The 24,424-nt window shown below is 42.0% G+C and overlaps 1 protein-coding gene across 1 annotated transcript; it reads left to right on the top strand.

Annotated features, from left to right (window-relative positions):
• Window positions 1–258: 258 nt before the first annotated feature.
• Window positions 259–21,147, top strand: LOC306733078 (1-phosphatidylinositol 4,5-bisphosphate phosphodiesterase delta-3-A-like; the record flags this gene model as incomplete). Its single annotated transcript, XM_079214269.1, has 16 exons — window positions 259–349; window positions 6,749–6,804; window positions 6,890–7,001; window positions 9,523–9,751; window positions 11,129–11,258; window positions 11,459–11,684; window positions 12,756–12,957; window positions 13,784–13,928; window positions 14,098–14,250; window positions 16,365–16,499; window positions 16,649–16,802; window positions 18,062–18,178; window positions 18,336–18,514; window positions 19,773–19,908; window positions 20,425–20,574; window positions 21,011–21,147. 16 exons carry the CDS (start codon window positions 259–261, stop codon window positions 21,145–21,147), a joined length of 2,352 nt encoding a protein of 783 aa, XP_079070395.1.
• Window positions 21,148–24,424: the final 3,277 nt, after the last annotated feature.

Below are 24,424 nucleotides of genomic sequence, written 5' to 3'. Positions count from 1 at the left end.
GTTTATAAATCCATGTCGGTGACATCAGCAGGGAGAATGGTTCGGGCCGGACTCCTCCAGGATAAAAGCATGAGGTGCAGCGCGCGGAGCGTCGAGGAGCTGCTCGCGTCTTCCTCCTGCGGGATCTCCGTTCAGCCGAACCGCGTCACCGTTTGAGGAACAGTGCAGGACCCCGGACCAACAGAGAGGAGGGGGAGATAAAAGGCCGAGGAAGGAAGGGAGAGAGAGAGAGGCAGAGAGAGGCAGCTTCCGTGCGTTATGCTGGGCAACAGAAAGAAAGCAGCCCCGGCGGGGAGGAACGGAGCCGGGACGTCCGAGTCAAAGGCCATCGATCCCCTGAGGAATCTGGGTGAGTGTTTGTGTTACAGATGTTACAGATGTTACATATGCTCTCTGTCCACCCCTCCGACATGGTCACACTGATAGATGCTGACTGTACCGTTATCTCCTCCCGACCCCCCATCCAATAAGCGGAATAGATACAATAGGTACAAGGCAAAACACGTCAACGCATTTCTTCTCAAAACATTATTATGTAATTAATGCAATCTGAAGGAAAACAGATCATTATTATGAGTTTGGGAAAAGTTACAGTTCATTAGCATATGGTGAAGATACATATATATATTTATATATACAATTAGCAGCATTTATTAAAGTACAAGCCAAAGACATAACATTTACCATCCTTTTGATTCTGGTATCATTTTATTTATTTTTTTAGCAATTTCAAGCAAACATTACCTATTTTATATTGAAATGGTGAGATTAAGAAGAATCATTTTGACCTCAATAATGATTTTTTTTTTTTTTACTTCAGTACTTTCTTTATTTGTATTTGTCTCCTCAGTACAAAAGTAGGCTGAGACCTCGGTCTCAGTATGATGAGACACGAAGGCTGACATACTGTAAAGTGGTTTATTATATACAGTTTATTTATAATGCACTTATCGCAGACAACGGTCACAAAGTGCTGTACAGGAGTCGATAGACACACAAATTAAACCAAATTGACCATAACAGGGGCCAAGAAACATTACATCAGTTTAGAAAACATAATAACATACACATTTAAAAGATGGTGCAATAAAAAACACAGTAAAACAAAATAAATAAATAAAAACAGATAAAAAGCAGGCCATAGAGCATGAATTTAGCAAAACGCCAGTGTAAACATGTATGTCTTTAGTTGGGTTCTAAATGACATCACCGAATCGGCAAACCGTAGAGGAGCAGGCAGAGCGTTCCATAGCTTTGGTGCTACTGCCTCAAAGGCTCGGTCACCACGGGTCTTAAGGTGAGTGTGTGGGACGGACAGAAGATTTAGCTGGTTGGACCTGAGATTACGGGCTGTTGAGTAAGGGCGAAGTAGTTCAGCCACATATGAAGGAGTCTGACCGTGTAGCGCTCTGTATGTGAGGGTGAGGATTATAAAGTGGATATGCTCTACGGGGAGCCAGTGAAGAGACCTGAGAATGGGGGGGATATGAGACCGTCTATTTGTCCTTGTCAGCAATCTGTCAGCAGCAAGTGACCAACTGTCCCAACTAAATTTGAAATGATGTAGAAGAGAGGGACAAAATATATATATAATATATATATATATATATATATATATATATATATATATATATATATATATATAATTTGTTAAACTTTGGTGTCCCACTTTGGGGAAAAGTACACTTTTGCCAGCTGGTTAAGCCTGTTACCAGATATGTCCTCTACAAGAGGACATATCTATGGAAACAAGTTTCCAGGTTCCCAGCTTTCACTGCTGTCCTTGTCCTCCTTGGAGGTCTGGTCCGGGTGTGACCGAGCAGCTGTGGCCTTGTCGTCGCTGCTCTGCTGCCCTGATTTAGCTGCACGCCTCACAGTGTTACAGCTCTACGAGCGCTCTCTCCGAATATTTATCTCATCTTTAATCCAAGGTTTAATAGAGCAAACTAACAAAACAAAAAAACGCAAGCTATTATCTCCACCAGGAGAATCGCGCGATCGCTCTTGTGCGTGATTTGAGTGTGCACCTCCGAGTCTGTCCATGTCCAATCTCGCATTCGGGGATCCATTAAATCCATTTAAATCCGGCTGCCCGCTCAGCGACTAAGTACTGGACCGATTTAACAAATGGTTGTCCAGGTTGAAAAATACCAAAGTTACCCTTTAATATCTCAATTAGTTTTCATCTCAAAGTGTCAATTTGTATTTTGATTGGGACTATTTTATCCTAAAGTAATTGTTCCAGATGAAAACAATGTGCTTTATGGATTATCGACCTGGAAAGAGTTTAAAGTGTGAAATTTCAATACTTCAAGCAGCACAAATTAAAATGTCAGTCATGGCTCAATACCACAAGGGGATTTCTTTGTGTAATTTGTAAAACAAATTGTAATTTGGGTGGACTATAAGCTGCACACGCACTGTGACTTTAAACTAAGAAATGAAGCATGTCCACTGCTCTGGTAACAGGGGCCACGGCGTATGTTGTGCTGCGTGTCCTTGTGCTGTGATCCTTTGATCCTTTGTCATAGTTTGGCCTGTCTGCCTGCAGAGACTCCGCCAACAGCAGCAGCACCGCTGAGCCCCTAAATGTCAGAGAAAAGCCTGCTAATAATGTTTATAGAGCAGCAGCAGCAGCATCTACAGATATAGACATCTCACAACTGGCCTCCACTAACAGGAGTGGGCTGCTGTGTGCTCTCATCTAGCTCTGCGTTACAGGGCCAGGTGCATTTGTTTATTCTCCACTTTGGCTTAAAATTCATGCGCTATAGCCTAGTTCTCGCTGTTTGCGGTCAACTGTGGGTTGGTGGGATAAATCCTCAAAAATAAAAACAACGGACAGCTCTGTCTGGGTGACACTACTATACGGTAGAACAGATGCCGGTGGAAAACTGCTCGGCACATCACAAAGCCGGAAAACCTCCTGCACCTCTGGATCCAGAGGTGCAGGAGGGGGCGGGGCTACACAGAGCCAAAATGTGACATTTGACATCATTATTAAACCGTCTCAGGTCAAAGATCCGATGTCAGATGCGTTTGTTCCGTATGATAAAAAAATGTATTTTAAATTAGCGAGCACTAACGTGTAACTAGCTAAGTTTGAACTTATTAGGGGCAGGCTCCTGGTACTTTGTTTGTGTATTTCTACTCCAATACTAACTACTGAAAATAGTGTACTTTGTGCTTCAGTTACTTTTGACTTAGATTTAGATTCCACATGCAAAACTTTAAAAAAAAATTGACCAAGTGAAATTTAGACCACTTACAACATTTAATAATTTTTACTGGGGGCAATGTTCCATTGTGTTTCACTGCACTGCCTTTATTTAAAGCTGCTATATGGAACTTTTTGCCTGTGGACAAAATCGGGTCAGAGTGCCAGAGTCTCTTTAGAAAACCTCACATTTTACTGCAGCAGGGTCTGACAGTCTGGCCCGTGCAGTCTTGGGCCTGGTTCCCCCAGTGTCTCCCTTCCCTCCAGCGACGCCCAGCAATACGGCCGCGTGGTGTTGGCTCCCAGCGGGGCCAAGCTCAGCTCCCAGGATCTAGGGTCTGTCCGGGGTGGGCTGGTTGCTGACAGCCAATCACAAGCATTGAGAATACACAATATAGAATAAAACAATCTTCTCTCTGACAGTCTCATTGCTTCCGTAGTTCAGATCTGTGTTAAATTGAGTCTTCATAACCAGGTCAAAGTTCTTCACGAGGACATTTTGTCTGTAGTTTTCCACTGCGACCAATGTGTATCTAACTGACTTCAGGTCCAGTTAGATACACATGAGAAATCACCATGCACCATAATAGTAGCCTACCGGTTGTTGTGTGTATTGTGTATTGGTGAAGCACAATGTCTGTGTGTGTGTGTGTGTGTGTGTGTGTGTGTGTGTGTGTGTGTGTGTGTGTGTGTGTGTGTGTGTGTGTGTGTGTGTGTGTGTGTGTGTGTGTGTGTGTGCGCTGCCGTGTGTTTTTCCAGTATCAAGACGCCTTTGTGGGTGAAGCGACACGGCCCTTCCCAAACCACAGTGAGCTTCTGTCTCAGCTGCTGACTCAGCATCAGACTCAGCAGAATCTGTGAAGAAGAGCTCGCAGCACTTTTTACAGACACCTTTACAGATGTAGTCCCTTGCTAGAAGATATAAGTTATAACATACTATTCTGGTGTATGAAAACAGGTCCAGGCAGCCCGGGCAGGCCCATTTGAGATAAGATAAGTTACATTCCACACTTGCTACTGGTCTCTACAATTACCGGATGGTCACTGATTAGATTGCTCGGCTCTAAGTGGGCCTCCAGGAAAAGAAACCATCCCATAACAGGTTTTGCAATCTGTTGCCACTTGACGGGAGCAAAATAAACATTCATGTTTATTCTTTCCTGAGTTACAGTAGATGAGGAGATTGACACCACTTATGTCTGTTCATTAAAGTTGCTGAATTCAGAAATTCAGAGCATTTATATAGCTAACCCTAATGCTAGCTTCACTGTGCTTTGTTGCTAGCTAAACGCTGCCGCTCCGCCCCACACTGCGCTCGTACAGCCGTCACTGCTGGTCATGTGGTCCCGACCCACTGTAAACACCTCTAAAGTTGCTATTTGCTTCAAACAGTTCCAGCATGCAACTCACTGTAAAACCACGAGTTGCTGTTTTTACATTTCCGTATGTGTACAGGATAAATAAACAAGATGTAATGTTAATTAGTGTGCTTTAGAAGTGTTGTTTTTTGTGTTTTCAGCTTACTCCACTTCCCACAAGTGGCTTACAAAATAAAAATAAAAATAATAAAAAAAGTGCATTGGTAACATTTGTAATGTTGTACGTTTATTATAAATGCTAAAGATTATTTGTATTTGCTAAAACTAAGCTCATAGCATTCTGGCTCTATTCTTAATAGACAAACATGAGCATGATAAGAAACCGAAGAAGTGTATTGCACAAAATCTTGATTTTTTTTTTTTTTTTTTTTTTTTTTTATATGTGCAGCTCTTAAAGGGCCAGTGCTTATCATTTTGGGGGATCCATTAGCAGAAATTGAATATAATATTCATAACTGTTGCACTGTCATTTTTCGACAGTAACCCGGAACGGACAAACCAACACTGGCCTGTGTTACATGATTACACCAAATCAGACACACTGTGCCTTTAAGATTGTTTTTAAGACAACTAATCTATGTTTATTCTAAAACTTGCTCTAGAAAAAAAGATTTTCTCGAAATTTCCAAAAATAAAAATGTGTATTATTCACTTGATTTTGATTCGGTCTTTTACTGGTTGTCTTAATCAGTTGAATGCACTTGAAAGATATTTATCATTAAAATCTGATTCATACCGATTCTTGGATTATCACAAGACCTTTTGCATCAAACACTTTGCATCACCTTCTCCTGAGCTCCCCTCTGCTAATCCAATCCAAGACAGCCACCGTATAATCCCAGAGACCAGTCATCATCTGGATGTGGGTGAACAGATGTTGCACAGTCAATCTGATTGTATACAAAGGACTATTTAACTGCAGCCGGATTCATTCAAACAGACAAAGAACATTGAATCTTATAAATCTGACATGACATGCGGATGTTGAGCTCTGATTTGTTTTTCCTGTTTTATTTATTTATTCTTTTAAGTTATAATTTATATTGTCTATACAATATTTATATAGAATTCTGATTGCAGTAAAGGGGGAAATAAGTTTAGTCATTGAATAACAATCCAGGAACTGTTATTTTGCATGTCCTCTTTGCATGATCACATGACCATTATTCCCTCATTCCTGATTTCAGCAACAAGACCTGAAGTTATTCCTCACCTGAGAGAGTAGAGACATGTCTCCACTTCTTTCATTGTCTCTTGTTATGTGAAGAAGTTGTTGTGAATATGTAATAATGAAAGCAGGCTTCGGCCAGTTGGAGGTTTTGCCAATACTGCTGTAGTCAAGCTCTCGACGTTAAACATCTGTATCCCCAAATCAAAATTCCTGAATTAGAATTAATTAGTATGTTCTGCAGCATTTGATATGTTCGAATTATACATAGGCTTCACAAACACTATTTAAAATCTTCTGAAAATCCAGGATATATTCACACAGAATGGTTTAACTTCGATGATAAAATATTCAAATTCATGATTTTCAACAAACAACTTCTGGCTGGGATAAACAGTGTAGTTGTGGCGATTGTTCAAAGAAAACATAATTTTCAATCTAGCTGGCGAGTTTTGGGTTTCAGAGGGTGGAGCAAAGAACAGTTGCTGAAACTAAGAATTGAGTTGGTTAAAATGTGTCGTGAAAGGTGTCACAGGATGTTGCTTTCATAACTCTCCTCTGTCCCATCACCATACAACCTTTTCTTATACCTCTCACCCCTCCTCTTCTCTCTAATTCTCTCTCCTCCTCCTCCTCCTCATCTAGTCTTTCTGTCTTTCTCTATGTCTTCATCCATACGGTCTCATCTCTAACTACACCCAACTGGCGGTTCAGCACCAAAATGAATTACAGAGCTTCCATATGAGCTGCTGCGGTCCAACAGATGTATATATACACTAACTTTGAATTCTGACTGTGCTCTACCCTTCCATTTTCTCTTTTCAGCCTCCCTTTCCTCTCCTGACCCTTCCAGTCTTCTTCCAGTCCGACTGAGTTATAAGGATTCTGTGAATACTCACTGCCATCCTGCACCCAATCTAGTCAAGTTTTCATGATATCACATCCATCTTTCTTCAACCTTTTTGATGTCTGTTTTCTTTCTAGGAGTGCAGGAGGATGAAGATGTGAAGCGGATGTTGCAGGGATCCAGTATGGTAAAGGTAGAGCTCTTACTGATCAGAATCTACGACCTGTTGTCAGTGATCACTCAATAAGATTTAATGGATTCATTCATGACATGTGAAGGTCCGCTCGCCTCGCTGGCAGAAGCGACGAACTCTGAAGCTGCTGGGAGACGGCGTCACTGTCTGGTGCCAGTCCCACAAAACCTCCAGCTGGGCCAAGGAGCAGCAATCCTGTAAGTGTGTGCGTTATTTTACATCAATCAGAATCAATGTATTGATGCACATGAATTTGACATTGCAGTCATTGTAATTAAATGTAGTATCTCTGGTTCTACTTCAAGTTTGACGCTTTGAAAAAAAGAAACGGTCCATCATCGGTCCAATCATTTCATAGAAGCGATATGTTCAAATTGATGGAGTGCTTTGGTAAAGTAAAATTTCATGTGTCAGAGAGAGAGTTTAAAAGAGAGACTGAACAAGTAGCAGCTTTTTTTTTTTTTGCACCGCTGTAACATATTCATGGTCTACCAAGCTTGTTTACCGGCAAGCGTTTTTTGTGGCGTCGAACATGACACACCAAAATGAAAAGACAAATTGAACTGCTACTCGTGTACTGGTAATGGGAAAGGAGTCCATCACCTATTTAATGGGCTTTCCCCTCGTTTAGAAAAGCCACGTGCATGTACGCGCTAACGTTGGTGGCAAAATTGTTTGAGCCAACCGACCCCACCCAAGAGGTAAGGAACCATCTCCAAGTCATAATTGGTAACAAGCAGGTATTTCCTCTGCCAGAAGAGCCCAGTGCTGGGCGTGCCAGGTAAAACATGGCCACACAGCATCTATTTGTGTTCGGTTTAAAATGACACTTTCTGCTGCTCGCGCAGCTACTCCCCGCTCGTCTCCACAGTCTGAGGGTCACACACGGGGCCCTGATTACAGAGCTCAACTATTTTCGGCCTCGCAAATGGCAGCCGACACTGCTGCAGTTCAAACTGTGAGATTATAGGACATTACATGGTGGTGGGAGTCTGCCCTGGATCCTGTGGTCTGGCTCTGTGCAGTTACCATACGACTCAACCACCAAGTTGCAGGGCAAGAGCCTCTAATTGCCACAATACGAGAAAAGCTTGTGATGTGGCATAGCGTGTGTTTGGCATGCAGGTTTGAGTGACACCCCTCCGTATCAGTTCATTTGGATCTTCTAAATACAAACGTGGCTTCTTCCTCCAAACACAAGTGCAGAGTTACCGTCTGCTTGTTCATTTCTGGGTTTTAGCTGAATTGTACCTGCTTCTAGAAGAAAAAAAACCTCCCAAGCAGATTTACTTGGACTAAGTTACCAGAAAAGTGGAAGCTTGTCGGCCGCACCCGGTAATTAATTCCGCTTGTTTTAGATCAAACGTTGTTTTTGCTGTAACGTGACTGGGTGGTCTAGTGCAGTAGTTCGTTAAGATGAGGTACGTCTGATGCCCCAAAGAGAGCTTCTTTTGAAAGAAGAAGTAACAAGTATTCAGAAAATGGAAAACATGTTGTTGTTTTTTGCTTTATAACCACCTTAACAATATAACAGACACTTAAATAATTAAATTACATTACATTTTGAAGAGATCATAGTGTGCATAGGCTCTCTGAGGATCTTCCTTAGGAACAGCATGAGATGTATTTTGAGCAGAAGTCCCCCTCTCGCTGCTGTCTGTGTGTTGACAGGTACACAGGGCACAAGGCTGTTACTGTAGTTTGGTGGGCAAATAGAGATTCGGCAAACACCAGCTGACGTGGAGGTTTCACTTGGTTTATTCAAATCTGCGAGACAGTGGGGTGTGAATGTAAAAGGACACATCTGGGCACAAAATGAGTGCGGTGTGAATGAACCAACAGGTTGAAGAATGACGCACACACACGGCCCCCGCTTGTGAGGGAAACCTCGGTGTGTCTGCGTGTGCGTGTGTGTGTGTGTAACAGACAGCTCACCTCTCCACTAGAGTGTCCACATTTAGTATAGAACTAGAATCAGCCAAGCCGCTGTCTCCATACACATTCAGCATGCTGCAGAAATACAAGCTGATGTTTACAAGAACAGCCGACAGGTCGAGGAGCCAAGCCTCGTGCCACGGAGCCATGATTCTTCTGTTGACACGCAGTCAAATTAGTGTGTCAAGCTGAAATCCAACTTGAGCACATAAGCTACGTCATATTGTAGAAAGTGGTGTGACTAACATTAGCAGGACATAGATACAGAAAACCAACTGTAAAGTCTGTGGAATTAATGGGTTAAGATTAGTCAAAGAAAAGTCAATATAATATTATCTTTTCCGAGTATGCTGCTCAGATGCGTGTGCGTGTGTGCCAATACAATCCCGATTGACAATTGATATCTTTGTGTGTTTTAGTGACTGAAAATTACCACCTTAAATACACACCACGCAGAGAATAACAGCATGAAAGAGAAAGTGAGCTGTGTGTGAGCTGCCATTGGTGTCTTACTAATACCCCTAAAGTGCTGTTACTTTAGGTACTCTACTACAAGTGGACTTCCAATTTGTGTCACAAAATGTGAGTTAGAGTCGTAAGTGAATGTCATGAATAGAAAAGATCGAAAGCCGGAGCTGTGATTGTGTGATGCATTTATTCAAGCATGAAGATGCCCTGTGGCTGGGGAAGGTTCACTTTTCTCTCATTATTTCTCAAATTCTTGCTCTTTATTTACTTGTTTTTTCTTGCTGTTTCGCTCCGTTCCCCCTCACAAATCCTCAGTCTCCATCACAGAGGTGGAGTGCGTCCGCGAGGGCTGCCAATCAGAGATGATGCGGCAGATGGTCGGCTCCGTCCCCGAGCAGCGGTGTTTGACGGTGGTCTTCAAAGGGCCCCGCAAGAGCCTGGATCTCCTGTGTCAGAGCCAGGAGGAGGCTCAGCATTGGGCCCGCGGCATCCGGACCCTGCAGGAGAGGGTGGACAACATGACCCAGAAGGAGAAACTCAACCAATATCCTTATTGTTGTTCATTTGTAGAACTGTCTACTCTGTATATGCAGAGACAGTACCGTGCTATTTGTGTAGCTAACTAGGGAGTTAGGCATAGCATGTGACAAAGAGCCAGTGGGATCTTACATTTGATTTTGGAAAATAAGCCCTGTGGCAAATAAAGTTTTTTGATACCTTTATGATTTTTGAAGTGTAAATGCAATCGGCAGAAGTAAAGAGCTAACGTTATACTATAAAGGAACTACGCCACAGCTTTATGACTTAAAGTAACCACCACTATGCTAAAAGGCAGACTTGTGATCGGCAGGAACACGTTTGTACCCTCATTTAGCCGCTTGTTAGCAACCGCCTTTTGTAAGACTCTAAAAGCGAGTAGAATATTTTTGCCGCATTGTATTGTCAAAGAAAACTTTTAGCTCTCTTAACCACAGACTTATTTCAAGCATCTAACCAAAAAACACATACAAAAAACTATTGACGAGACAAGAAACCGGTAAAACTAAAATTCTAACTAATTTCCGTGTTTCAGGATTCATTCCTGCAGCACTCTATATGCCAAGAATCATCATACAAAATCATGTTTTTTCTTCAGTGGCAAACTTTTAATTGAAAATTACATGTAATAGAGACTCACATACTGTAGACTGATCTCTTCCAATACTATGGTGTCATACAGCTCAGTATTGAGTGACCCAGAGAGTCCCAAGGAATCAGAATAACAGCAAAACTTCCAGCACTCAAACCCTTGGATGCCTTTTATCAGGATCACAAGGAATAATTTTTCTGTTGGCAAAATAAAATGGCATAAGTAGACATGAATCATGGCATATCAATTACATTCTACGTTGTTTTACAGTTGTTGAGTAGTTGACTATCAAAACCACAGTTTGAAACTTATTGCAGACGTATCTTCTGTCCTGCTGTTGCTGCAGCTCAGAGCAGCCAGTTTAGTCCAATCAGAATGCGGCTCATTTATATTGAGCCTCTCAGGCCCAATCAAGGACTCTGCTATTTCACCTACCTCCAGGTCAGTCCCGCCTACTATTAACCCTTTTAAGGCCTTTTTGACGATCCGAGAGACGAGAACTGTATCTGCTGCGTTTAATCGATTATTCAACTACTTTTTGAGAACAGTTGATGACTACTAAAATGCAGCAGTTGTGAATAACATCCACAAAAAATATATGTTTGTACTTTTGTCGTCCTCCACCTTTTTGCTTGAAGAAAATGTTCCAAAAGACCCCAGAATACCAACAGTAAAGTATCTAATCGGAATAATTAAGTACTTCTGTGCTCTGAAGCTCCATATTGGTCAAACGCACTGCACATGTCACATGTTCCAGCTGTTGCTGCTTCCTTGACCTTGTTTGTGTGTCACCTGGATTCATGCTTACCTGAGTCGGGCCGACCAGAACCACGATGATAAAATGAGCTATGACGAGGTCCAGACGTTGCTGCAGATGATCAATATAGACCTGAGTGACCAGTATGCCCGCAGCCTCTTCCAGGTAGCGGGGAGCACACACACACACACACACACACACACACACACACGCATACACACACACACACACACACACACACACACACGTGCACACACGCACGCACACACACACGATTGACTTTGTGTCGCTTGGATGAAGCGAGACGAGCTTGGCAAACTAACCAATGAGCGATCACCTGCGCCTGATTCTGTTCCCCCTGATAGAAATGTGACCAGTCGGCCGACGGTCGTCTGGACCACGGAGAGATTGAGGTGTTCTGCAGGGAGTTGTTACGGAGGCCAGAGCTGGACGCCGTGTTCATCCGCTACTCCGCAAACAGCTGCGTACTCTCCACCGTGGACCTGAAGGACTTCTTGAAGGACCAGGGGGAGGACGCTTCACTCATCCATGCCCAAAGCCTCATCCTCACCTATGAACTCAATGAATGGGGTATGGCGTTCAGTGACAATGTATTGCAAACTACCGACCTCTGGTTCAGCAAAACAGGCTTAGATAAACCAGTTAGATGCTACCTGGTTTACCTGCCAGGCACCAAATGGGAGACTGCGTGTCAAACACAAAGCGTCCAGCAGCTGTCAAGCTCTTCTCAAAAATTGGTAGAGACCAAAATAGAGCTAAAAGAAGAGCGAATGTTGGACTTACATGAGTCAGGTGGCCACAAAACAAATCCAAATGAATGCTCCAAGTCTTGCTGGGTGTTTCAACAAGATCTTTATTACTAACAACTCAAACGCAGATGGGTCTTGACATGGGATTGTTGTGGCGATAGATGGGGACGGACTGACAGTGAGGGGTAAACCGTAACACGGTCTGAGTGTGCAGCCATGGGAAAATGTCTTCGGTTTGGGCGTAGAATATTGACGAAGCCGATCAGAGATGTTAGCTGGTGCCGGTCCAACCAGTGCGTTATCAGTCCGCCTCACTGGATGTAGACTGCGGGTACAAGCCTGCCATTGGCCGCCTGTTTGAGCTCCTCCCCTTACATAGCGTATCTATTTTGAAAGGGCGACAACGCTGCATCCATACAATTTTGATTGGTTTAAAGAAATACGACCAAGTTCTTTTCCACTAGAATAATAATAGTAATGTGTGGGGCCAGATCTTTCTTTAGCACTGTAGTTCTGGTTACGCGAGACTAGTGCATTATAAACAATAGAATGTATCTTAAAATCAATTCCATATTTGGGGGGAGGCCTCTACCATTTGGTACTTGGGAGGAGACCTTTTATTCCTCGAGGCATTATGTTTTTGGGTTGTCAGTCCGGCCATTCTCGTAAATGTGATATCTCAGGAATGCCTTTTAGGGAATTTCTTCAAATTTAGCACAAATGTCCACCTGGACTCAAGAATGGTCTCATTTGATTTTGGTGGTGAAAGTTTGAAGTGCAACGTCACTGTATAGACTGTATTTTACAAGCTGCACTATGATGACTAGTTTGCTCACCATATAATAATTGCCCTCCTTTATTGACTTGTGTTTGTACCTTTTGCCCATTACAGCCCAGAAGAACCAGTTCATGACCCCCAATGGTTTCACCATGTACATGCTGTCAAAGGAGAACTGTGCATTTGACCCGGAGCATGCAAGAGTTTACCAAGACATGACACGCCCACTGGCGCACTACTTCATCTCCTCCTCCCACAACACCTACCTCACTAAGGACCAGCTGACTGGGGACAGCAGCACGGAGCCATACATCCGGTAAGTGACTGTATTTTGCTCTTTAGCTTGCTAAGCTGGGTAGAGCGAATTAATAGGCAGCTACAACAAATCAGACAGCTGATTCATCCAATCCTATGTTTGGCCCTGAGAGCTCAACGCACTGCAGATTAAGAAAAACACATGCAAATGGACACAACACAAGCAAATGAAGAAACATCGTCACCAACTTAAAGACACACGACAACATCAATGTGACAACGGAAGCTGTTGCTAAGGGACACTAAAAAGTGAAAATGCTGCACGTGTCCTTGAATTGGTGAAGATGTTTCTCCACTTGCTTGTGTTGTTTTCTTAATTAGCCGCATGTTGAGCTCTCAGGGCCACCGTACAATTGGGAAATATGCACATCTATCCAAAGTAAAACAATGTAGGTGTGCGAGTGTGCGTATGTGTTACGTGAAGGTAGCCTCACCTGTTTGGATTGATCACTCAGGAGGTCAGAAAACTCCACAGGGCCGAGGTGCTAGGGGTGAAAGATGTTTTCCCTGACATGCTAAAGCCTCTACATACTGTTTGGCTGCCAATGGCAGCTTTGCTTCAGTTATAGGGCTGTCATCTTCCTTGGGGAAGCTCATGCCAAGAGTTCTGTAAATGAGACTCTCGTTGAACCAGAATAAAAAACAGATAATCTTTATGAAACATTCTAACTTAAAATGGGTCCCAAACCAAAACACAATAGGAGAGTTAAGGTGTTAACAGAAGATAGAACCGGGGGACTTAGGGCCCTGAGAACATCGATAGTCTCCATAGACATCCGTTTACTCAGTGAGTCCCAGAGGTTCCTAATTACATGTTTTTCTCTTAGAGCCTTGAATCATGGCTGCCGCTGTGTGGAGCTGGACTGTTGGGATGGAGATAAAGGAGAGCCAGTCCTATATCACGGACACACACTCACCTCCAAAGTGTCCTTTGTCCAAGTCATTGAGACCATCAACGAATATGCTTTTAAAGTGAGTACTTTGCTAATTCAATAGCGTTGACAAAGATTATATACTTCTAAAAATGTATACTTTGTAAGAGTCTTATCCGAATTGACATTTCTGCTGTAAATTCAATTGATAATTTCCCTCCTCATGGCAAGCTCCTTTTGTCCCCGACTCCATCATCCGTCCCTCCCAGGCATCTCCCTACCCTCTGATCTTGTCCCTGGAGAACCACTGCTCCGTGGAGCAGCAGGCGGTGATGGCCCGACACCTGCGATCCATCCTGGGAGACAAGCTGCTCACCGAGCCCCTCGGCGGATTGGATCCTCACAAACTGCCTTCTCCAGAGGCAAGGAAGAAACTTCCATAACTAGACGACGGTTCCGTCACAGGCTGCCACTGTAGGGTGGAGTAGGGTTAGGCAACGGCATGACAGCTCCCCAAAAAGTGAAACCTAAACATCTCCATCTGGTGGCTGGCTGTTAGTTTTTAAATGTCAGCAGTGCAGTGCCTAACATAGTGGGAGGTATATATTCAATGATAATTGTGCGTCCCCAATAATTCAGTTTGGGACAGATTATGCCTACGTACACTGGAACCACACAATGATGATCAAATGATTTGTCCTGATAGACATTCAGAGTGTGGTTGACACTTTTCAGTGGAATGTGGATCTGGTTAAAAATAGCCGTCGGCCGTCTCTCAGTGAGATTCCTACACAAGGACTTCACTCTGACGCACTTTCTAACATCCGACCTCCCTGTTGCGTTTGTGCAGCACTTGTGAGCGGCGTCTCTGTCTTGGTCGAGACCATCAGGGTTATGTGTAAAGCAAACTGTTTGTGTTGGATGGGGCCCATCTGCTCTTCTCAGTCCCACTTATAATGAGTCAGGGCTTAGTGTGCATGCACTCATGGTCTGCGCCTCGTAATTACGCTCCCTCGTGGGCACCTCCCGCGTGTGCCTGTAATCCCACTGAGATCTTTGTTCTTTTTTTGTGGATTTCACACTTGCGTACTGTTTTGTCCAACATTGACATGCATCATTATACAAATGGCAGTCCTGGTGAAAGTGTCACACAAGTGTGAGCACGAGGCGACGAGGGGATGACCCAAATGCTGACAGCCCAGGCAGACAGGAGCGGTTTGGGACAAGAAGATTCATACGCTGACAGGCAGGCTTTAAGCTTAGTTCATAACAACCCCCCCTCCCCTCTCCGGGTGAAGCCGGCGTGAAGGTCCGCAAGTGGTCGCCTGTGATCACGTGACTGTCACAAATAGTTCACTGATAAAAGCACTGTTTACATGGGATTATACAAAGAAGGCCAATTAGTTTTGAGAGGCTTTAGAAACAGAAGGTATTAAAAATCTACATTTGAGTAAATCATTTGAAGCAATCATTAAATGCATAGTGTCCCCTTTTTTTCTTCATAATGCATGTGATACTTGACTTCTACCTATACAGTGCTTGTATAAAGGCAATCAAGTAGGACAGATGAGGTACAGGCTAAGATTCAGATGGCTGCGAAGCAAAGGCATAAGCAATGATGGCAATCTGTGTGCGTGGAAAAGGGCTGGTAAATATACTGAGAGGCGGAATAGGGAAAATGGGAGGTCGGTGAGTATATGGGAGAGTTAGGTGATGGAAAAGGTGTGAAAGGGGTTACTGCTGGGCAAGAGGGAGGCGCTTGGTCTGAAAGGAAGCACAGCGCTGGAGCGTTAATGTTAAGAATCAGACACACCAAATCACCATCGAAGAACTAGTGGTGACGAAGGCCGACTGTTGCTTCTTCGCCAAAAAGTAGTAAAGACTACAGATAACTAGCATGATGTTCTGCGTGCGTGAGAGTAAATATGTCTCGATACCAACAGGTGGCAGTGGTCTTTATTCGTTGTTTAAAAACGGGAAACAGGAAGACCTACTGTCGGACAGTGGATGTACAAGCCATTTTTACATATATGAAACCGACCGTTTTCACCCCACTCGGTCACCTCTGATGGCCGTGTTGTTGTTGAAAATATTCAGGTATTTGTTGTTTGCTTGCTTTCCTTGCTTTCGTTACGCTTACCCTTCACTGATTCGCCAATCAGAGCGGTTCCTCACGTGCTCCACCATCACGGGCCCGACTGGAGCCCACAGTACAAGGCACACCCAGAAAAACTAGGGCCATAGATAGACACTCACCGTCAGTCTGGTGTGTCAGGGCCTTTCGGGTTAGGATAGGGACTAAATATACTTCTTTTTTTTTAATCCCTTGAAGGCTGATGGTATTACTAAGTTAAATATGTTTTAGTAATGGTAATAGTGGTAATAGCTGTATTACTATAGTAAGAGTGTAGATCTTAAAATAGCAGTCATGGTGGCTATAGCTGCCGCACTCGTGGTTTTCAAAGCACCACGAATTAAGCATAATTTTCAAGTTGTTAATGTATCGTTTGTGTAAATGTGTTGGTTGCGTGTGCAGGATCTCAAGGGTAAAATCCTGGTGAAGGGGAAGAAGGTGGAGGAGCATTCGTCCAGCTCTTCAGACCTCAGCTCCTCAGACGAGGAGGCCAGCCGCGCTGAAGGCAAACCCGGCAGAAAGACCGAGGACAAGAAGGTGGGTAGGACACCACCAGCAGCAGCAATTGCCCCAGTATGGGTTGTTTTTTGGTGTGTAATGCGATGGCTTTGTGTGTGTGTGTGTGTGTGTGTGTGTGTGTGTGTGTGTGTGTGTGTGTGTGTGTGTGTGTGTGTGTGTCGTCCCAGCCAGGTGTGTCTAAGCTGAGTCCAGAGCTGTCGGAGCTGGTGGTGTACACCCGCAGTGTTCCCTTTAAAAGCTTTGAGCAAGCAGCCAAAAGCTCAGCCACTGACATGTCCTCTTTCTCTGAAAGTGATGCGCTCAGGCACGTGAAGGACTCAGGTATGATGTGTCTATGTGACTAATGTAAAGCTCCTTCCCACTGGACAAAAAACACCCTACTAACACCGGCTTTTGTCTTTCGTGGAAAAGATTACAATCAGCATTAATTCTCAGGAAAATGACTCTGCAGGAGTCAGATCAGCAGTGATGGAAACGTGACTCCAGAGTGGACGCGCTAATTATTGCCCTCTTTTTCCGGAGCGATGCTATGTGACGCACGTCAATAATAAGTGAATATATGATAAATACAATCAATAAATAAATAAAAAGACAATTAGCATAATTCAATAACGTACCAAATGTAATTAGTAGGCTCTCCTCAAAGGAACCAGGCTCCAGTCATTTAACCTTGCTGATCATCGTAAAACACACTTCACTCAAACTCAAAAGAAACAAAATAAAAGTCTTTCCACTTCACCACAACAATCACCAACTTTGGTTTGAGAGTTTGAAAGAGAGAATGAATAAGTAACGGATATATATCTATCTTTACTGTTTGCTAATCGTTTTCTGGCACGTTTGTGTTGTCAAATGTGACACTAGAAAAAAAAACACAAAAATGCTACAATACTGCCTATTTTTTTGCAGGCATAGAGACTGTATATAAGAAGTGGACGTAGACATTGTGGTGTCACCCATTGGTTTGTGCACTGCCGTTTTGAAGCCGATTTTGCCGTCGCCATCTTGGTTACGGCCGTCACAATATTGTTTTTGCAACCAATTAACTGAAGTTACCATATTTGGAAGGCGGCAGAGTGATGTAGAACACCATATACGGCTCTGGTAGCGGCAATGACCTGTCAATCACAGTAAGCCCGCGCTAAAGCGTACTGCTTTAAGGTCTATTTGACTCTAAAATGACCATCATTTACTAAATGAACATCATGCTGTATTGAAGAACACTTGAAACTAGAGATTGAGACATAAACTCATGTTTACAATATTTACTGAGGGAATAAATCAAGAGATTAGTAAGTCATTTTCTCATAGACTTCCATACAATCTGCCTTCTTTTTGTAACCGGAGTTGCCCCCTGATGGTCAGTGGAGAGAATGCAGCTTTTAAGACACTTTCGCAGAAACAGAGGTAGCCAGCATTAACATTGGTGGAAGAAGGATATAACTTCCTAAAAGTAAAGAAAAAGTTTGGTTGACACAAACAGTTACCGATTGATTCTACCTAGTTCAGGGAGCATGAGGACACAAGTCTGTCTTTAGCTTACTATTACTAAATGAAGTGGACTTTTCTTGCCCCTCCAGGAATATCCCTTGTCCGTCACAACAGCCACCAGCTGAGCAGGATTTACCCATCAGGCCAGCGCCTCCAGTCCTCCAACTACAACCCTCAGGAGATGTGGAACGCAGGCTGTCAAATTGGTAAGATCTTATTTAATGTATTTTTATTCATAACAGCAGACGGAGTCAACAAGAGTTGTTACGAGTAGTCCTCTCATTGTGTGCTACCCATGTCCCCCACACCCTATCCCCAGACCATGGTTGTTGTATACCCGTAACACAGTTGTGTTTTCTCCAGTTGCTTTGAATTTTCAGACACCTGGTGAGCAGATGGACCTCAACCAAGGCAGGTTCCTGCAGAACAGTCAGTGTGGGTACATTTTGAAACCCCCCTTCATGTGCCAGCCCGAAACCACTTTCAACCCGGAGAATGTTGGTGGAGGCACTGGCCACAGACCTGTTCTGCTCAGTGTTCGGGTAAGATGCCGCTATGCCTGCCCTAAATGAGGAGCACCTAGCAAAATAGATGAAACTGCAGATTCCATAAGTATTTTCACTACTGTCAATTTGCATCGGAAAGATAATGATTTTCCTCAAGATGGAACTACTGAAGAATTTTAAGGTTGAATAGATGTGTCTAGGCCTAGACAACATCACAAAAACAAAATATAAATATTGTCCCAGGAATAATCGCAATAAACAATATTATTATCATTTTAAGACCGTTTTATGCCAATGATATCGTGATTATGTAATGGCATTATAATGCAAGTGCACCCTTTCAAAGAGCAATTAACTTGTAGTTCTTAAGAATATTCAAACATTGGAATTGAAATGTGAAAAAAATATTAAAATATCATAAATAAATAAATCATAAATCAAAGAAAACCACACAACCGAATAAATAAATAAAACGGACTCTGGGGCTCTATTCACAAAAATGCAATGTCTGTGCTATGCCCAAGTCTCATTAAGGTAAGGAACACTAATTCTGGCATCGTGTTGGTGACATTTTTATGTAAAGAAACACGCATGTAAACACAGCAGTCAATATAGAGGTACAAAATGATCATGTACATACTGTATATTGTACGACAAGTTGATAACTTGAATATTACTAAGGTCATCTCCATTTATCGTACGATAAGCCAGTAATGTAAACTTTAGCAATGTAATTTCCACACATTGTACAAAAAGTAAATAATATAAACATTATCAAGGTTATGTCCATATTTGGTACCATAAGTTAATAAGATAAAAGGGATTGAAGTCTGTCCATATTTGGTAACATAAGTCAACGTCGTGTGCAAGTATCATGTGATAGGTCTATAATTTAAACATGATCGAGGTCATCTCCATATATTGTAACATAACTTAATCACGTAAACAATGGCATGTCGGTATATTATAGGATAAGTCAATAACGTAAAAATCATCACGGTCATGTCTATATATTGTCCAATAAGACGGTAATGGAAAAAATATTAAAGTTAAGTCCATATATCATACAATAAGTCGATAGTGTAATCATTGTGACTGGCCTAGATTTTTTCTGACTGTGATGGTTCTAGGGAGTTGTAACTGGCTGCATTTTGGAGACAAATACGAGCCATGGAGGAAATCTATACCACAAGAGTTTACTCAAAGAGTGTCGTTGCATCAACGTGTCAGAACTGTTACTTCTTGCTTCATTCTAATCTAATGAAATCAAGCTCGGATTTTATTGTTATTCTAGGTCATTTCAGCTCAGCAGTTGCCTAAACCAGAATGGGACAAACCCAGCTCGATTGTGGACCCTCAGGTGTGGGTGGAGATACACGGTGTTCCCATAGACAACAATAAGAAGAAAACTCATCATGTCGATAACAATGGTAAATGCCCACCCTATTGAAAAATGACCGAACGTCCCAATCAGCATCATATAGGAATTTCTACACAGCTTGAGATAGTCGTACAGTTGATATTGTAGCTAATAAAAAACAGAAACTATGACTATGTTTGAAAAAGTTGAATAACTTCTGCAACTCCAAGTGAGAGTTATAGGAATGCAAACCGACCTAAACATTGACAGTATTCACTTTTATACAGTTTATAGCGTTAAATACCACCCAGTTTAATCAATTTAAAGTGGTGTAGATAAAGGGGTACTTGAGCTTGTCTGATAGGCAGGTACATCAAGGTTGGAAGCACACACACACACACGGACAATCACGGACAATCACAGGGGCAGGAAGTGCAGGGAACACAGAGGACACACAAGACAAGGACTTCACAATAAAACAGGACACCAAACAAACCAACATCATAACAGATTGAGCATGAGCAAGTAAAATTGCACAAATTTGGTGCAAATACGTCTGTTAGCATGTGGTCTTTTCTTGTTCCAGGCTTTAACCCACGATGGGACTGCACCTTCAACTTTACCGTCCATGTCCCTGACCTGGCACTGGTTCGCTTCATGGTGGAGGACCATGACTACACCTCAAGCAATGACTTCCTGGGGCAATTCACCCTGCCCTTTACGAGTCTCCGCACAGGTGCGTGTGGGGACGCTAGAGTTTGGCTATTAAGCAGACTGTACCAATTACTTGTTTGAGGATGCCAATATGTATGAACTAGAATTGGAACCACAATTGGCGCCCCCATCTATATGCTCCCATTTTAATTGAGGCAGCTATCTGCACTGGCTTTGTGCAGCTAAACTGTAGTTAGCTGTGTAATGCTTCATGTTGACTGTTTAAAGCTTCCTCTGAACAGAAACTGTCAGACCTGCCGTGTGTTTAGTTATGTTAGCTGTAAACGCCGTTAGCTGGATTTGGCTTGTTAGCTGTTAGCTCTGTTCACCAAACAGACCGCAGAACTCTGGCTGATAACAGCTAACTAGCACTCCTACTGACACAAGAAGACACGCTTCTAGACGCGTCGTCGTCAGTCAGCGCTCGATTCAGTTTGTCTTTTCTTTTCTCTCTGCAGGTTACCGTCACGTCCGACTGCTCAAGCTGGATGGATCCAGCCTCTCGCCCTCCTCCCTCTTTATTCACCTGAAGGTCACCCAATGCCAAAGCAGTCCCTCAAAAGCATCAGCCAAGTCACCGGCCAAGAAACCCTAAGCCCATCACGCACAGTAGCAACATGAAGTGTGGAAGCTGCCATGGGCTGGTCCCCGGACATATCTGCCCGGATCCGACAAAAAAGAAGATGATTCGGGCCCTAATTCATAAAACTATGACCTTGTTTTACAAATGTTGCGGCTATATCCTAATCTGTCTACATTTTAAGGAAGGAGAGGATTGTGTCATGTCTCTTTAATCCCCCATGTAATGAAGGTTTTGCTTTTCAGAGCACAAACTCGAGAACTTACCGAGTTTGAACCAGCCTGCAGAAGTCTATTGATCTTCGAGACCGTGACTAGAATTTGATGCTAGATTTTGTCTCTACATTTTGAACATACAACTTCTCGCTAACCTCTCAAACTTGATAAGTCTCAAGCCTTCTGAAGGAATGACTTATTGTTAACTACAATCATCCTATTGTAGTTTATTTTATCTGATGTTATCTTTGACCTGGGGTTTCATGTGTAGGTTTACTGTCAGTGTATTACTTATGATCGCATCATACTCGTAACCAGTAACTTAGTTACCAGGTTACTCAGAGAAACCAGGTTACGCAAGTAATCTGAGAACATGTTTACAGGCTCTCTAATAACGGTTACTGCAAATCTGTGTATAGAAGCACCAGGACCGTATCATAATACAGCTCTCAGTGTAATTATGCACGCTGTTCTCATACACTCTTCGTAGCTATACTATACTAGCTAGGTAGTTGTTTTAACCCAAAAGTTCTGTACTTATGTTACGTAGTTATTTTACCCAAATGTTGACTTATTTGTCACGTAACCTTTGTACTTAAGTTCCGTAGTTATTTTAGCGCAATTGTTGATTTATTTGCCTCGTAGGTTCTGCACGTAAGTGACGCCACTTCCGTGGTTATGTTGATCCAAACCACAATCTGTTCTTAAACCTAACCAGGTAGTTTTGTTGCTGAAACACTGCAGGGACTTGCGAAGGCGCACTGATCGCTCGTGTTGCCGGACATTGGGAGAAAAACACAGGAAAAATAACAAACAAATTTTTCGTAAGATATCATACAAACCGTTGAAATTTGATACTCGGTTCAAAAATGGCAAGTTACCCAATACTATACAGCAAAAGTGGAAAGTAACAATCGATTTTTGAAGATGTGAAAGATGATACTGTAGAATAGATGAAGAAACATTTCTGCCCGTCCAACGTGTGGTGTAGAAATGAAGGGCCGACTGGCCATTAAATTCCATCCCAGTATTTTAATAATGTAGCTGTGTTACGTAAAATGTTAAATATGTTTTCAGGAGATTTGTTAAATGTTTGATTTACAGTGATCGTATTCTAGCTCGACACAATCAATTTGTTCATCCTTTTTTTTAGGGAATGACCAAACTATGTTATTAAGTAGCCATCTAGAGTTTTTGTACCATAAATAGAATTTGCTCTATTATGCAATAGATGATGATGCACTATATAAATCTGCTGCCTTATTGTTAGCTTCTTAGACGAGACATACGTGCATGTGCTTCATAGTGGCAATGACTTTTCTTAGCTTTATTTTACTTAATCTTTAGTTTAATTTGTATTTATATACATGCTGTGCAGTTTAATCCTGGCCACTGTGACATAAATGCTTTATTAGTGTCAGTGTTTGAACAGATTTTAAAACGCGTCTTCATGTGAGACATCACTGTTAAGTCACCTGCTGTAGCTTATGTTAAAGAAAAGGTTTTACACAGTCTTGTTTTAGAACATTCATATTTTGTTGATTTTCATGTGACAAGAAGAACTATGAATATTTATACTAGGATAATCTCACGAAGAATCTTATGTCAAAGAAAAGGATTTACACAGTGTTTTATTTTGTTTTGTTGGAGCTGGTTTTAGAACATTCATATATTGTTGATTTACATTTGACAAGAGGAACTATGCATATTTATATTGGGATCTCATGAAGGATCTGCAGGAGCTTTTGGCCATACTGTCTATGACACCCATGTCTGTGATGCATTATAAACATACTTATAATGTTTTATAAAGTATAATCATAGTTATAGGAACCCAAGATTATCCAATGCTTTATAACAATGATCATGACACATTAAAAAGTATGTTCTTGCATAATTTTTTTGCTTTTCTTAAAGTAAACAATGTCTGCTTTTAGTCATTTACAGTGACTTTATAATGGATTTTAACAGGGATTATGATGCATAATAAATAATATCATAATGTATTACAAGCTGTTTATAATGCATCCTAGACATGGGAGTCATAGAAAGTGTTAGCGAATCAGGACTGTGCTAGGGAGATGAAGGAAGATCTGTATTAGTGTCCAATCTTCTAAAAGAAAAAAAAAGAAATTCTGATTATTTTTCAGTGTGACAAAGCAGAATATCAGACCGCTTTTGTAAAATTGGGCCATTGCTAATATTGAACCATCTAGGGCAAATCCGAGCTCTGTGTCTGATGACACCGCACTTGTGTCATGAGCTGTAAGTGTAAGAACTACGTGGTTAAATACCAAATGTGTATTTTTTTACTGTGGCAAGTCATGATAACAAAAACTGTAACTTTACAAATCCAAAGCATTGACATCATTGCTGTTTATTTATTATATTTGAAGTATTATACTGTTTGCCTTGGTCGTAAACCAGCTGTAGAGTCGTCAATCTGGTGTTATTTATTGAAACAGGTAACATGCACGATGATAGAATAAAAATGGAATTAAAATAGTTGAACAAAGTGAAGAATCTGCCAGATAGTATTTGCGTAATGCTCTTAACCAAACTGTTAACGTACACTTCCAAATGACGTGTTTTTGTTTTTTTACGGTGAAAAAATTAAATGATCTGTTCAGCATTATATTGCTCTTGCTTGTTTTTGTCATTCAAATCTCAATCATGAAGCATGTTTCCTTGAATCCAGTTTAAAGGGAAAACCACTAAGAACTCCAATATGTTGCGCCCGTGGTCGAAGAAAGCTCTATCAATATTTGTGAACATGAGCTACTCTCTCTCAAAGCCGGACACCAGGCTCAGACCATAGGAATGACATGGATGCGTTGTGAAAATTGGCGTAGATCTTCTAAGCCCCATGCCCCCTATATAGGGTGACATTTACATGTGATAGTTAAACTGTGTAAAACATTACAATAAACATGAGCAAATATATTGATGTTACACATCAAATTAAACAAGATAACCTGGGCTACAATAATTAGTCAGCCATTTCAACACAACTCAAACACCAACTAAAATAATTATTAAAATATCATAATCAGAATTTTGTCATGACTCAGCCCACT

The sequence above is a fragment of the Taurulus bubalis genome (genome assembly GCF_910589615.1).
Source record: "Taurulus bubalis genome assembly, chromosome: 2".
Lineage (NCBI taxonomy): Eukaryota > Metazoa > Chordata > Actinopteri > Perciformes > Cottidae > Taurulus > Taurulus bubalis.
This window is presented reverse-complemented; position numbering and strand designations above follow the sequence as displayed.